Consider the following 12,845-nt stretch of genomic DNA (forward strand, 5'->3'; position numbering starts at 1 on the left):
ATAAATGAATGGGAGGGTTAATTAGCTCTTCTAGTAGGCAAAAGAAAGAAAGCAATCAAGCAAACAAAAGCCAAGCCTTTGAGATTAGAGATGCTCTTTTGCCATCTTGTGGTTCAATTTCCACACTGCAATGTGTTACACAGATCTTCTCTAGAACAGCTGGAATATATACAATCAGATGTGTGTGTGTGTGCGTGTGTGTGTCAGTTTTCAATATTTGCATGTGTAGGTAAAGTTAATACTTAAAAATAATAGATGACTGCATTTTGCTTTCAGATGCCAGATACCCAAATGTTAAGTCCCCATAAGCTTCTAAAACAAGAGGATGTTTTCTATAGATTTGTTTATGCGTGAGGATACGTGGAACAGCTGCATTTGCAAAGGCTGAAAACTGCATAGTTCTTCAGAATTCTATTTTTAAGCCAGTGTACTGCTCTGCTTTTAAAAAAACAGTGTCACCCTTAGAGAATTTAGTCAGTACCAATTAGGTCATTTAACTTGAAGACAACACGTTGTGGGTCTGTTCTTGATATTGCTCGTTTATTAACTTTCCTTGTATTTGTCCAATTAGCCATTTCCGTTATTTCCCTTATTCAAACTGCTGAGGAAAAGAGAGCCTGAAAGAAAGCTCACTGGTAGTCCTAGGCATCGGTGAGGAATATTAGTGCCGAGACCAATGAAAACTCAATTCTTTAGTTCCTCGTGCATTTTAATCTCTATCACAGCCTTAAATTATAATCTTACTTGCAAAGGACATTTAAAACAAAAATGTTTTGCTTTTCTATGGTTCCAAAAAGGACTACCAGAATTAACTTTAAAAAAAAAAAAAAAAAGGTACTCACAGTTATCACAAGTCTATCATTTTTCAATGAAAACTAAGAGTAAACATTGGACTACAAAAACATCCATCCTCAAACAATGCTCAGCTTTTCTCAGAATGGCAGGGTAAATGAGTACACTAAAGACTTCCTAGTCAGCCTGAGTTAACTGCTATAGTAACATCTGCTTAGTCATATATTATATCAGGTGTATGAGAACCAACTTCAAAACTGACTCAACTAATAATTCCGCAGGTCATTCATTACCTTGAGCTGGCCTTAGGCAGGTGACTCTTGTGCTCAGTGGATTCACGGCACCACCAGAGGCTGTTAGGTCTGAAGCTAGCTGGGTTAGCTTGGCCTCAGTGAATTCACGATACCCCCAGAGGCGGTCTGTTAGGTCTGGAGCTAGCTGGGTTAGCTTGGCCTCAGTGAATTCACGATACCCCCAGAGGCGGTCTGTTAGGTCTGGAGCTAGCTGGGTTAGCTTGGCCTCAGTAAATTCACGATACCCCCAGAGGCGGTCTGTTAGGTCTGGAGCTAGCTGGGTTAGCTTGGCCTCAGTAGAGCCAGCTTTTCTGTCCCCTGTGTGTGCTCTCATTCAGTGAACTAGCTGGGTTTTTTCTCATGCACACAAGCAAGTTTCCATATTAAGGCCTGTGGTGGTTTGAAAATTGGCTGTCAAAGGGAGAGGCACTATTAGGAGGTGTGGCTTTGTTGGAAGGGATGTGACCTTGCTGAAGTGTCACTGTGGAGGTTCGCTTTGAGGTCTTCTTTATTCAAGCTATACTCAGTGTTGTAAACAGTTTACTCCCTGCTGCCTGAAGATCAAGATGTAGGTCTCTCAGTTCCCACTTTTCCTCCAGCACCATGACTAGCCTGCATGCCACCGTGTTTCCCACCGTGATGATGATAATGGACTGTAAACCACCTCGATTAAATGCTTTCTTTCACAAAAGTTGCTGTGGTCATTGTGTCTCTTCATCACAATAAAAAACATAAGACAAGGCCTTCACTTGGAAATAGCCTGAGACGTATTCAAGGATTTGATGCCTCAGCTCAAACTGGCATACTGTCACTCTGATGCATTCTATCAGCAGTAGTGATGGCCCATGACCTAGAACTAGCTATCTGCAGTGATTGTTCGTGACCTAGAACTAGCTATCTGCAGTGACTGTTTGTGACCTAGAACTAGCTATCTGCAGTGATGGCTTGTGACCTAGAACTAACTATCTGCAGTGACTGTTTGTGACCTAGAACTAGCTATCTGCAGTGATGGCCCGTGACCTAGAACTAGCTATCTGCAGTGATGGCCCGTGACCTAGAACTAGCTATCTGCAGTGATGGCTTGTGACCTAGAACTAGCTACCTGCAGTGATGGTCCATGACCTAGTACTAGTTATCTATAGTAATGGCCTGTGACCTAGAACTAGCTAACTGCAGCACAGATTTATTTGTTCATCTCCATAAATTAAAGCAATGGGTTAATGGGAATTCCTGTTTCTAATTTCTCTTAGAAAACAGAAACATGGCGAGTGTGGAGTTCCCTGGGTTTACCATATAATTGCTGTGCCAAATGTTCATTTATCCTCCTACTATCTTTGCCTCTCGCTCTTCTAGGAGAAAAAAAAAAAGCCTTCCAAAAATACAATGCTGAATGGCCTTAATCCAGTTGGGCTAAGAATACTTGCAATGTAAATGGGATTGTTCAATATGCTAACATTTGTGGTGAGTGACAACTTGTTTAGCAGACAGACTACATGACAGATGCGTCAAGACAAGGCTGCCAAGAGTGGCCTGGATATGAGATAGGGACAAGCGGAATGACAGAAACAGGAAAGAATAAAGGTTGATGGTGACGCAAATGTGATAGTGTCCTGAAGAAGGTAGATACAATTTTTTAGATAAAACAGCAATATTCAGGGATCTGTGGTTAGACAAGGTGTGAAAGCCAAAGTTCAAAATTGGAGGATGGAAAAGAGCCCAGGGGAGAGGTATAGGAGTACAGGCCAAAAGCGGGAGAAACTCATAGAGAGAAATCCAGGAAGCGAATCACAAGAGCATCTTGGTGCTTTTTCTGTCTCCACATAGAATACAGCAGGCTGAATAATTCATAAAAAAACACAACATTAAGCCGGGCGGTGGTGGCACACGCCTTTAATCCCAGCACTCGGGAGGCAGAGGCAGGCGGATCTCTGTGAGTTCCAGACCAGCCTGGTCTACAAGAGCTAGAACCAGGACAGGCTCCAAAACCACAGAGAAACCCTGTCTCGAAAAACCAAAAAAAAAAAAACCACAACATTATTTGGCCCACAGATCTGGAGGGTAGAAGATCCAAAATCAGTGGCCCACATATAGTTGGGCCCATTTGTTATATCACAAGATGGCAGTATCCACATGGGTGAGAAAGAGCAGGAGGGTGCACTCATACAGGCTCTTCCATAGCAACGTTCACTTACTTCTGAGGTAAAGCCCTCCTGACCTCATAACTAGGCCTCACCTCCTATGACTGTGTTAGAATTATACTTCTAATACAAACCTTAGGGTAGAGAAGTGAATTCAGACCTTAACAAGAATCAGTACTCAATTCAACTCAATAAATTAAACTAATGTACACTAAGATCCTATTTATGTAGACTATTGTCTCCACAGTTGTGCTGCCTAGTTTTTATGTCAACTTGATGCAGACTATAGTCATTTGGGAAGGATTCTCAAATGAGAAAATGTCTGCATAAGATTGGCCTGTAGTCAAGTCTGATATATATATATATATAAATAAAATGATTGATGTGGGAATGTTGGTAGTATTTTTTTTGTTCTTTGGTTTTTTTTTGGGGGGGTCTGCCACCCAACTTCCAAATAAATTACACAGAGAGAGAGAGAGAGAGAGAGAGAGAGAGAGAGAGAGAGAGAGAGAGAGAGAGAGGTTTGTTATTACTTTTAGATGTCTAGCCTTAGCTTGGCTTATTTCTAGTCAGCTTTTCTTAACTTATCCCATCTACCCTTTGCCCCTGGGCTATTTCCTTTTCTTACTCCTGTGTATCTTTCTTTCACTCTTACTCTGTGGCTCGCAGGGTGACTGGCCCCTGACATCCTCCCTCCTTGTTCTCTCTTGCTCCTTCTCCCTCCTTTTCTTGTTTCTTCCTCTCTTCCCAGATTTCTCCTTTTTATTCTCTCTGCCTTACAGCCCCACCTATGCTTTCTCCTGCCTTGATTTTAGCTATTCAGCTCTTTATTAGACCACCAAATGTTTTAGACAGTCAAAGTAACATGGCTTCACAAAGTTGAACAAACGCAACATGAAAGAATGCAACATATCTTTGCATCACTAAAGCAAATGTTCTACAGCATAAACAAATGTAATACCTTAAAATAACTTTCCACAATATGGGAATAGTCCAACCTATGGTAGGTGATGCTCCACATGGGCCAGTACTTCTGGGTGCTACAAGAAAATGGGCTGAATGGAGACGGAAAAGTGGATGAGGAGGGGGTAGATGTGAGTCGGGGGCAGGAGTGGAAGAAGAAGAGGGAGGGTGTGCTGGTCAGTATGTAAAATAAATGAAAAATGTTAACTAAATAAAATTTTTAAAAAAACAAAAATGGCTGAGCCTGGCAGTGGTGGCACATGCCTTTAATCCTTTCATCAGGAGGCAGAGGCAGAGAAATCTCTGACTTTTAAACCAGCCTGGTCTACAGAGAGAATTCCAGGACAGCCAGGGCTACACAGAGAAACCCTGTCTAAAAAAAAAAAAAAGAAAAAGAAAAATGAGCTGAACAAGAAGTGACAAGTCAAGACAATAAGTACCACTCAGTGGCTCCCGCTTCGGTTCTCTCCAGGTTCTGGCCTTGCTTGAGTTCCTGCTTTTACTTCCCTCAGTAACAGACTGTTACCTGGAAATGTGATGTTGAATAGCGCTTTTCTCCTTATACTGTTTGTTTATGGTATTGTATCACAGAATAGAAATAAATTCTAAGAGAATAGTGAAAGAAAATTTGAATTTTTTTTTTTTTTGGAGCCATGAAGCATTTTAGAAAAAGACGGCCATACACAAAAGAAATAAATTAGAAATTGCTTAGTGTTGTGGGAATAAAGCAGGAAAGTGTTCTTGAATGTGGTCAGGAAGGTTGCAGGTTTGAAAGATTAGTCAAGGAAGTTCTCACGTAAAAAGTGCCCACTGAGCACAGACTAAAAGGAGGATGCAAAGGCTCATCTCTAACATTTGAGTTTGGTCAAACACAACCGTCAGACAAGAACAAAAGCAAGGTAGATAGGCAGTTGGAATGGCCAGCCCCCAGGAAACGTGGCACTTAAGAGGGAGTCCACAAAGATGACTCCACCTAGGACCCTGAGCAACTGTGGAGAGGGTGCCTGAACTGGCTTACCTGACCCAATGGGAGCTCACCAACTCTGGCCAGTTTAATTGGAATTGGACCCCCAGAAGCTCATAGGGAGTGAAACTACTAGGAGGTGTGGCTCTGTTGGAGTAGGTGTGGCCTTACTGGAGGAAGTGTTACACGGTGAAGACAGGCTTTGAAGTCTCATATATGCTCAAGCCTTACACAGTAGTTCAGACTACTTCCTGTTGTCTGCCGATGAAGATGCAGGACTGACTCACACTCCAGTGTCATGTCTACCTGCAAGCCACCATTAAATGTTTTCCTTTACCAGAGTTACCGTGATCATGGTCTCTGCACAGCAATAGAAACCCTAAGATACATAAGAAATCTCTTTATTTAATCTAAGTTGTCCTCCCAAATCATACACTAGTTCTCCAACGTCCAGAAAGGTATTTGAAGACATAAATTGTCAGTTATGCATACTCCCAAGTATGTGCTCTTTCTTTAAAATTTCTAGTTTCAGTTGGTGTAACATTTTTGAAGGGTCCAGGAATAAGAATATAAAAATGTAGATTCCAAAAATAAGAATGTAGAAATAAAGAAATATAAAGTTGTAAGCCTAGGAAAATGAGAACAGACTGTCAGCAGGTTTCTTGGCAGCTTAAGAATTAACTATTATAGCCCCGTATCTTATAATTAATTCTTGTTATGCTGGGTGCAAAATATTTTGGTCTCATTTTCTGTATTATCAATTTGTTATACAGTAAATAAATTACATAGGTTTAAAATATCACTGTTTTATTCCATGAAAAATGTTTTAATATTTTTAAAAATTAATAAATATCAATCTGTATATGTGTAAAAAAAAAAAGAACTATTAACAGTGGGTTATTCTGCTTTACCACCCAAGGCCAAAGCATCTCTCTGCAAACTGAGAGCCTAACACCCCGGCCATCCTTGATTAACACAAATATGAGCTAAGTTAAGTCTTAGGAGACAGATCTATGACCTCTGGGTTACGCATTATCCCTGCCAAGTGAAACTGGCAGCATCGAAGGGGAGAGCACAGGGCTTCTGTACACACTGCCTGAAAGTACCAAGGAAGACAATAGATTAGGTACAAACACTAGTTTAACTGAAAAACTGTTATGAAGATTGTAAAGTAAGGCTATCTGTATCTGAGTTTTACCTCAAGATTGTACATATTCCTTTGTTCAGACCTAATGCTTGGTGCCCCTAATATAAAAAGATGGGTTCAGAAACCGGCTTTTACCATAGACTTACAAAATCCATCACTGACTGTGGTCTCGGCTAGCTGATAAACTTTTTGTGCCCCATGGAGATTTTTTTATTTTATTTTTTCCTGGATTCTGGTTTCTGGAATAAAGTTTGCTTCTGGTTTATTAGTCTTTGATGGTCTGTCCCCATCTTTGCACGAGCCCCCGGGATCCCAACAATTTTCAACTTTTTCCTTTTTTAAATTAAGTTGCAGCAGGGGAATCTAGATAATCTCTGGGTAGATGCTCCACCCCAAACCCTCCCTCAAGCTGCCTCAGTACACACTGTGCCCCAGAGAAAGCCTGCCATTGGTGGCTCCATCCCCGAGAGCATTAAAAGCCCCCACTTTGTAGTTTCCCTTGTGGTTTCTTCAGTTTCCCCTGGGGCCACCAAGGAAAGCTTTGCTCAGAATAAACCTGGTCTATTACATCAGCAGATTCTCATTAACCAGGATTTTAAACTTAATCTCAACTGGCATAACCTGTGCTGTTTGACCAACTGCCACTCAGAGAAATAAATGATTTCTCCAGACAAGCTATTTGACTCTTATTCTCCTACAATGACAAACTAGATGGATGGATGTTTTCCAAGCAGTTCTTAACAAAAAGCTTACCGCAGACAAACTTTAAAGCATTTCACTAAAACACTTCAGGACCTATTTCCAATTTTACTATAATTTCATAGTCACAAAGTGGCTATCTTGTGAGCATGCACATCACACGCATGACTTCTAATCTTAACGCAATAGTTACCATCTCTTTAAAAAAACAAAAAAAGCATAATATTGGTTCTCATGTCTTATACACTGAACCAAAGAGTGGAGGGTTTGAAAACTGAGAATCTTATCTCCTGTAAAATATTATCCTCATTAGCCTTAACTCAGAACTAGTGCTTCATTGTTATGCTGGGATGTAGCTCAATTAGGACAGGGTTTAACTAGTATGCATGAAATTGAGTTCAATCCTGTGATGTAATACCAAGCAACTTGGGGAGGAAAGGGTATATTTTGCTCACTTTCCATAGAACATTTCATCACTAAAGGCAGTGAGGGCAGGAACTCATGCCACGCAGTAAGCTGGAGGCAGGAGCTGATGCAGAGGCCATGGAGGAGTGTTGCCTACTGGCTTGCTCAACCTGCAGGACTACCTGCCCAAACACACTGGGTTGTGCCCTCCCCCATCAATCACTAGTTAAGTAAATGCCCTACATACAGACTTGGCCTACAGCCTCATCTTATAGAGGCATTTTCTTCACTGAAGCTCTTTTCTCTCAAACGACCTTTGCTTATGTCAAGTTGACATAAAACTATCCAGCATTTGTCAATTGGACACAAACACATCACTGTAAAGGTACAACCTTTCCTTTCTAATCTATTTTATTCCCAAGAACTCTCATTAAATATATAACTTTAAAAGTTTTAAAGTCAATATAAATTCAAACACATTAAAAATGCAGTCTCTTTAAAATATCCAACCCATTTAAAATTCAAAAAAGTTCAAAATCTTTCAGCCATGAGTTCCCATAAAAATAAAAATAAAAATTCAGTTAAATACTTTCTTCAAGAGGGAAGAACCAGGGCAAAGTCATAATCTTAACCAAGTAAGACCAAACTGCAACAGTATAAATAACCCAATGTCCAATTATCTGGGACTCACTAACAATCTCCAGGGCTTCTCCAAGGAGCTTGGTCAATTCTCCAGCTCTGTCCTCTGCAGCAAACACAGTTTGTCTTCTAGGCTCCAGCTGACTCCAGTACACTGCCCAAAGTCCCATCCTTCCACAATCCTCTCCAAAACATGGGTCTGTCGCAGCAACACCCATACCAATATGCTGCTATACCAACTTGTCTTCATTAGGGTTGCTATTGCTGTGATGAAACACCATGATCAAAATCAACTTGGGGGGAAGAGGCTTTATTTTGCTCAAAGTTCCATATATCAGTTCATCATCAAAAACAGAGAGGATAAGAACCTGGAGGTAGGAGCTAATACAGAAGTCATAGATGTTTACTGCTTACTGGCTTGTTCCATTTTTATAGAACCTAGACTATCAGTCCAGGGATAACACCACCCCTAGTGAGCTGTGTTCTTCAATCACTAATTAAGAAAATGCCCCACAGCCTTGCCTATGGCCCCATCTTATGGAGGCATTTTCTTAGTTGTGGTTCACTCCTTTCTTAATTAGGGTTTCTATTGCTATGAAAAGACACCATGACTAAGAAAACTCTTATAAAGGAAAACATTAAATTGGGGTATCTTGCTTACAGTTCAGAGGTTTAGTACATTGTCATGATGGGAAGGCAGCATGCAGGCAGACATGGTGCTAGAGAAGGGACTGAGGGCTCTTACATCTTGAGAGGCAGGCAACAGGAAGTGGTCTGAGACAATGGGCATGGCTTGAACATATAGGGCACTCTTCCTTCAACAAGCCACACCCACTCCAAAAAGACCACACCTAATAGAGCCACTCCTTATGGGTCAAGCATTCAAGTACATGAATCTATACCTTTTTCAAACCACCACACCTGCTCTCACATGATTTTATCCAGAACAATTCCCTAGCACTACATAACACCAGGCATGGTGGCACATACCTATAGAAGTAACCATAATGTCAAATTTTCATGGCTGCAACTTCCCTGCATAAAGCTTCCTTATATGGAAGGTACTATCTCAAAGCAGACATCTGTCTTGGCTCCTACAGAATGTCCTCTCACTTGCCGTTAAGGTTCCATGACATAGTAGTTATGCTGCAGACCTATTAATTTGGGTCAAGCACCAGTCGTTTCCTGCATGTTGAATAGTTAGTGGGTTTCAATAATAGTTTTCATTGACTACAAAAGAAGAAATTTGTTTGATGAGGGATGAAAGCTACACTTACTTGTGAGTATTAAGTATTGAAAACACAGAAACGATCCAGGTCTAGGAAAGGTAGTGGTAGTAGCAGTTTCTCCTCTCGGGTCCTTGACCTCACCAAGTACAGACAAAGGGTTAGGTTTACTCTTTCAGTCATGAATTCTATCTACTGAATGAGCAGGCCTTCAGTTCAATTAAGTGGTTGTTGGATCTCCTCCGGATACAGGTGCCACTACTGAAATACCATGCCATGCTGGTTACGGTTGTGATTTGTAGGCATTACGGCTAGGTAGGAATTCTGATTGATTACATTTCTCCCTTGGCATTGCAGTACCTCTTGGTACTGTAAGAGACAGTCTTCAGGCAAGGATTCTATATCAGTTCCAGCTTCATTTCTCCAAGTCTTGTGTCTGAAACGTGTGGAGTCTTCAGCAACAGATTCTTACCTTCAATGTACTTATTTCTCAGATTTCCACTTCTCATCTCCCATCTCCACAAGATGGATACATAAGCAAAAGCTATTCTAGGATTGCAAAAGGGAAAAGCCAAATTTTTAGGCAAATAACCCAATTCAGTCAGACTATTAAAAGAACAATCCGGGCCTAGACAATTCCTGACCTCATGCTGGTGAGGTGTGTGTTCATCACCATTCAAGGATACTGGACCATTACTCACTGCCCCATGCAATCATTCAGTATTTATTGAACCTTGGCTAAGTGCAGAAGCAATCTGCATGGCTGATGGTGATGGAACTATTTGGGAAGGATTAGGAGGTGTGGCCTTTTTGGAGAAGGAGTGTTACTGGGTATTGGCCCAGAGATTTCAAAAGCACATGGAATTCTCAGCTTTCTCTGCCTTATGTTTATGGATCTAGCTCTAAGCTCACCCTGTACGATAGTCAGGGACTCTAATCCTATGAAACTGCAAGCCACAAATAAACACCTTCTTATATAAGTTGCATTGGTCATAGTGTCTTATCACATCAACAGAAAAGAAACTAAGACATTTGATAAGAGGTAAAGACTGAAGTGTTTAAGGTACAAGACAAGGAAAGCCGAAGATAGGAACTAAATCAGATAGTAGAAAGAAGAGTGAGTCCCTTCTACAGAAGTGAGTATTGGCCTGATAAACTCATACTTCAAGGCTCAAAATACTGAGGCAAAAAATACATAAAACAAATTTCCATTGTTTTAAATTCTTTGTTACAGCAGCCCATGGAAATTAATTCAGCAAATTTACTACAGTTTTCTATTCGATTATTTAATGACCAGTGATTTAAAATTTATATTTGGAACCAACTATTAATCATATTAATCAGTTCTTTTATAGCAAACATGTTATATTGTGGGAACAGTGATTTTGTTTTTTCAAAATGGTAATCACTAAAGGTAGTATGCACATTCATGCAAAATAATGAAATGTTTACCCAGGAGTATGAAATGATTATCTAATTCAAGTTTACTCAAAACTAAATAAAAGTTTTATTTTAAAATAATCATAGTTACAAAAATTTACAATAAACAACCATTTTATACATGTATGCACCTTTCATCTCTTTATTTGAGTAAAAAGAAGACAACTTTCCGCATTCAAGAGGTTCTTAATGTTGTAATGATTACCTAAAAGGAAAGTAACAAGAAAATACAATTATTTCAAGTAACAAAAAGATATATTTATTTCCATAAGAATCATTTCTTTTGAAGTATTTCTTCACCACTTAACACATACAGCATATAATATGAAATAAAAACAATTATCTAACTTAAAGTAACTTATTTAATTTTAATTGTATGAATCCAAAGACACAAAAATCAATCACCACCTACTGATTCAGAGAGGACATGAAAGAACAGAAATTTCCCATCAACTTCTAAGAAAAGCAGAGATAAATAAAAAATGTATACAAAAAGAGAAAACCATTCTGAATTCAGTCTTTAAATGATCTTTAGAAATGCTGTAAGTTCCTATAAACCAGACATATATATACTTAAACTGGTAAGAATAACAGGTGAACTCTTTCATAAAATAATTTTAAAGGCAAATGCTGCTCTAGAGTGTCAGATGGATAGTGTCATATATGACAGGTTTACTTGCATTAAATATTATTACTGTGACTTTCTCTGTCTTTCTAATTTCAATTAGAGATTTGTATCCATTAAAACTACTAGACTTACAAGCATCTCTACAACAGTGCTAGTGCACAGCAAGTTCTTGGCTAGGACGGGGATGCACTCACTGAGCACTTGCCCAGCAGTAAGAAAAGGACTTCAGTTCAATTCGCAGAACCACAAGATGAAAGTATATAAATATAGCTACTATTCCCTTCATCACAATGTGAGCTTTGTAAATGTGAAGAGTTTTCTCTCTTTCCATTCATTTATCCCAAACTTAAAGAACAATACTTGCTATCACATTACACTGTTATTCATATTTACTGAAGGAAGGAATAAGCAAGCAAATAAATTAAAATACCTATTACTGATGACCTATAATCTTTTAATAGTACACTGGTCTGTATAGATAAAACAATCAACTAAAAAGGGCTACAAAGTCATAGGAAATAACAATGCGGAAATATTCACTTATAGCTTGGAAGGCAACACAACTTTTACTTAAATTTTTATTATTTAGCAATAAACATGTCTGAATTTCATACATCAAAACACTATAAATACTTAATGATAAAATAAAAGGAAAATATGTATCAAAGTGTTTTTGCATCAATAACATGATGACCACTGTAGCTTCCATATTCATGGAACTATACACTAGCAACTATACAGTCATTGTAACAAAATGAATCAAAATGCTTTAGTTGTTCTTACCTGAAGGAACATAGAACGAATCACCAGTACTTATCATATATGCTGTTTCATGTAAGGTACATAAAAGGTCACCAAAGTTAACATAAAAAACCTATAAAATTAAAAAAAGAAATCTCAGTTCAAATTGAACCACAATTATGCTACAGAAATCCTTAAATGAAATGCAGCATGAAAAATAATGACTCCTCATGGATGTCTGTATTCTAATCTCCAGAACCTGGAAATACATCCTATGTAACAAAAGAACCTTGAGACAGAGAGTAAGCCTTAATTTCAACTGAACCAAATCTAAACACACAAACCCTCAAAGATGAACTCACCCACACCACCCACACCACCCACAGATACCCATACAAACACATCCAAGACAGAGAGAGAGACAGAGAGAGAGAGAGAGAGAGAGAGAGAGAGAGAGAGAGAGAAAATGATGCAGAAAGAGCAATTTTAAACATAAGGTTTTTGTACTCTTGCTGGTAGTAAGGAGAAGGGGGCACAAGTCAAGGAACAAAAAGCTGCCAACCTCCAGAGAAAAAATGAAAATGTCAGTTCTATAGTCACATGGGAACTGAATTTTCCCAACAATATCAATAAATCTGGGAGGAAATAAACAGATTCATCCTTAGAAAAGGAAGCAAACCTGTCAATATCTTAATTCCAAACCCTTGATACTCTGAATAAACTATACAGCCAAGTCTGCCAGATGTATAACTATGCAAAATAAGATAATC

General features: G+C 39.1%; 1 protein-coding gene across 2 annotated transcripts in view; it reads right to left on the minus strand.

Moving 5' to 3' along the window:
* Positions 1–9,231: 9,231 nt before the first annotated feature.
* The window catches only part of Cenpc (centromere protein C), a 46,870-nt gene continuing 43,256 nt past the window's right edge, over positions 9,232–12,845 (minus strand). Inside the window, exons 18-20 of one of the 2 annotated variants that reach the window (XM_057773152.1) lie at positions 12,118–12,208; positions 10,838–10,911; positions 9,232–9,815 (exon numbers count right to left, since the gene is read on the minus strand). In XM_057773152.1, coding sequence (XP_057629135.1) covers positions 10,841–10,911; positions 12,118–12,208 — 162 coding nt within the window. In that variant the 3' untranslated portion in view covers positions 9,232–9,815; positions 10,838–10,840. Of the gene's footprint in view, positions 9,816–10,759; positions 10,912–12,117; positions 12,209–12,845 lie in introns of those variants that run through there. The other variant, XM_057773151.1, reaches the window with a different exon arrangement.

This window comes from Chionomys nivalis, chromosome 6, assembly GCF_950005125.1.
Source record: "Chionomys nivalis chromosome 6, mChiNiv1.1, whole genome shotgun sequence".
Classification (NCBI taxonomy): Eukaryota; Metazoa; Chordata; class Mammalia; order Rodentia; family Cricetidae; genus Chionomys; species Chionomys nivalis.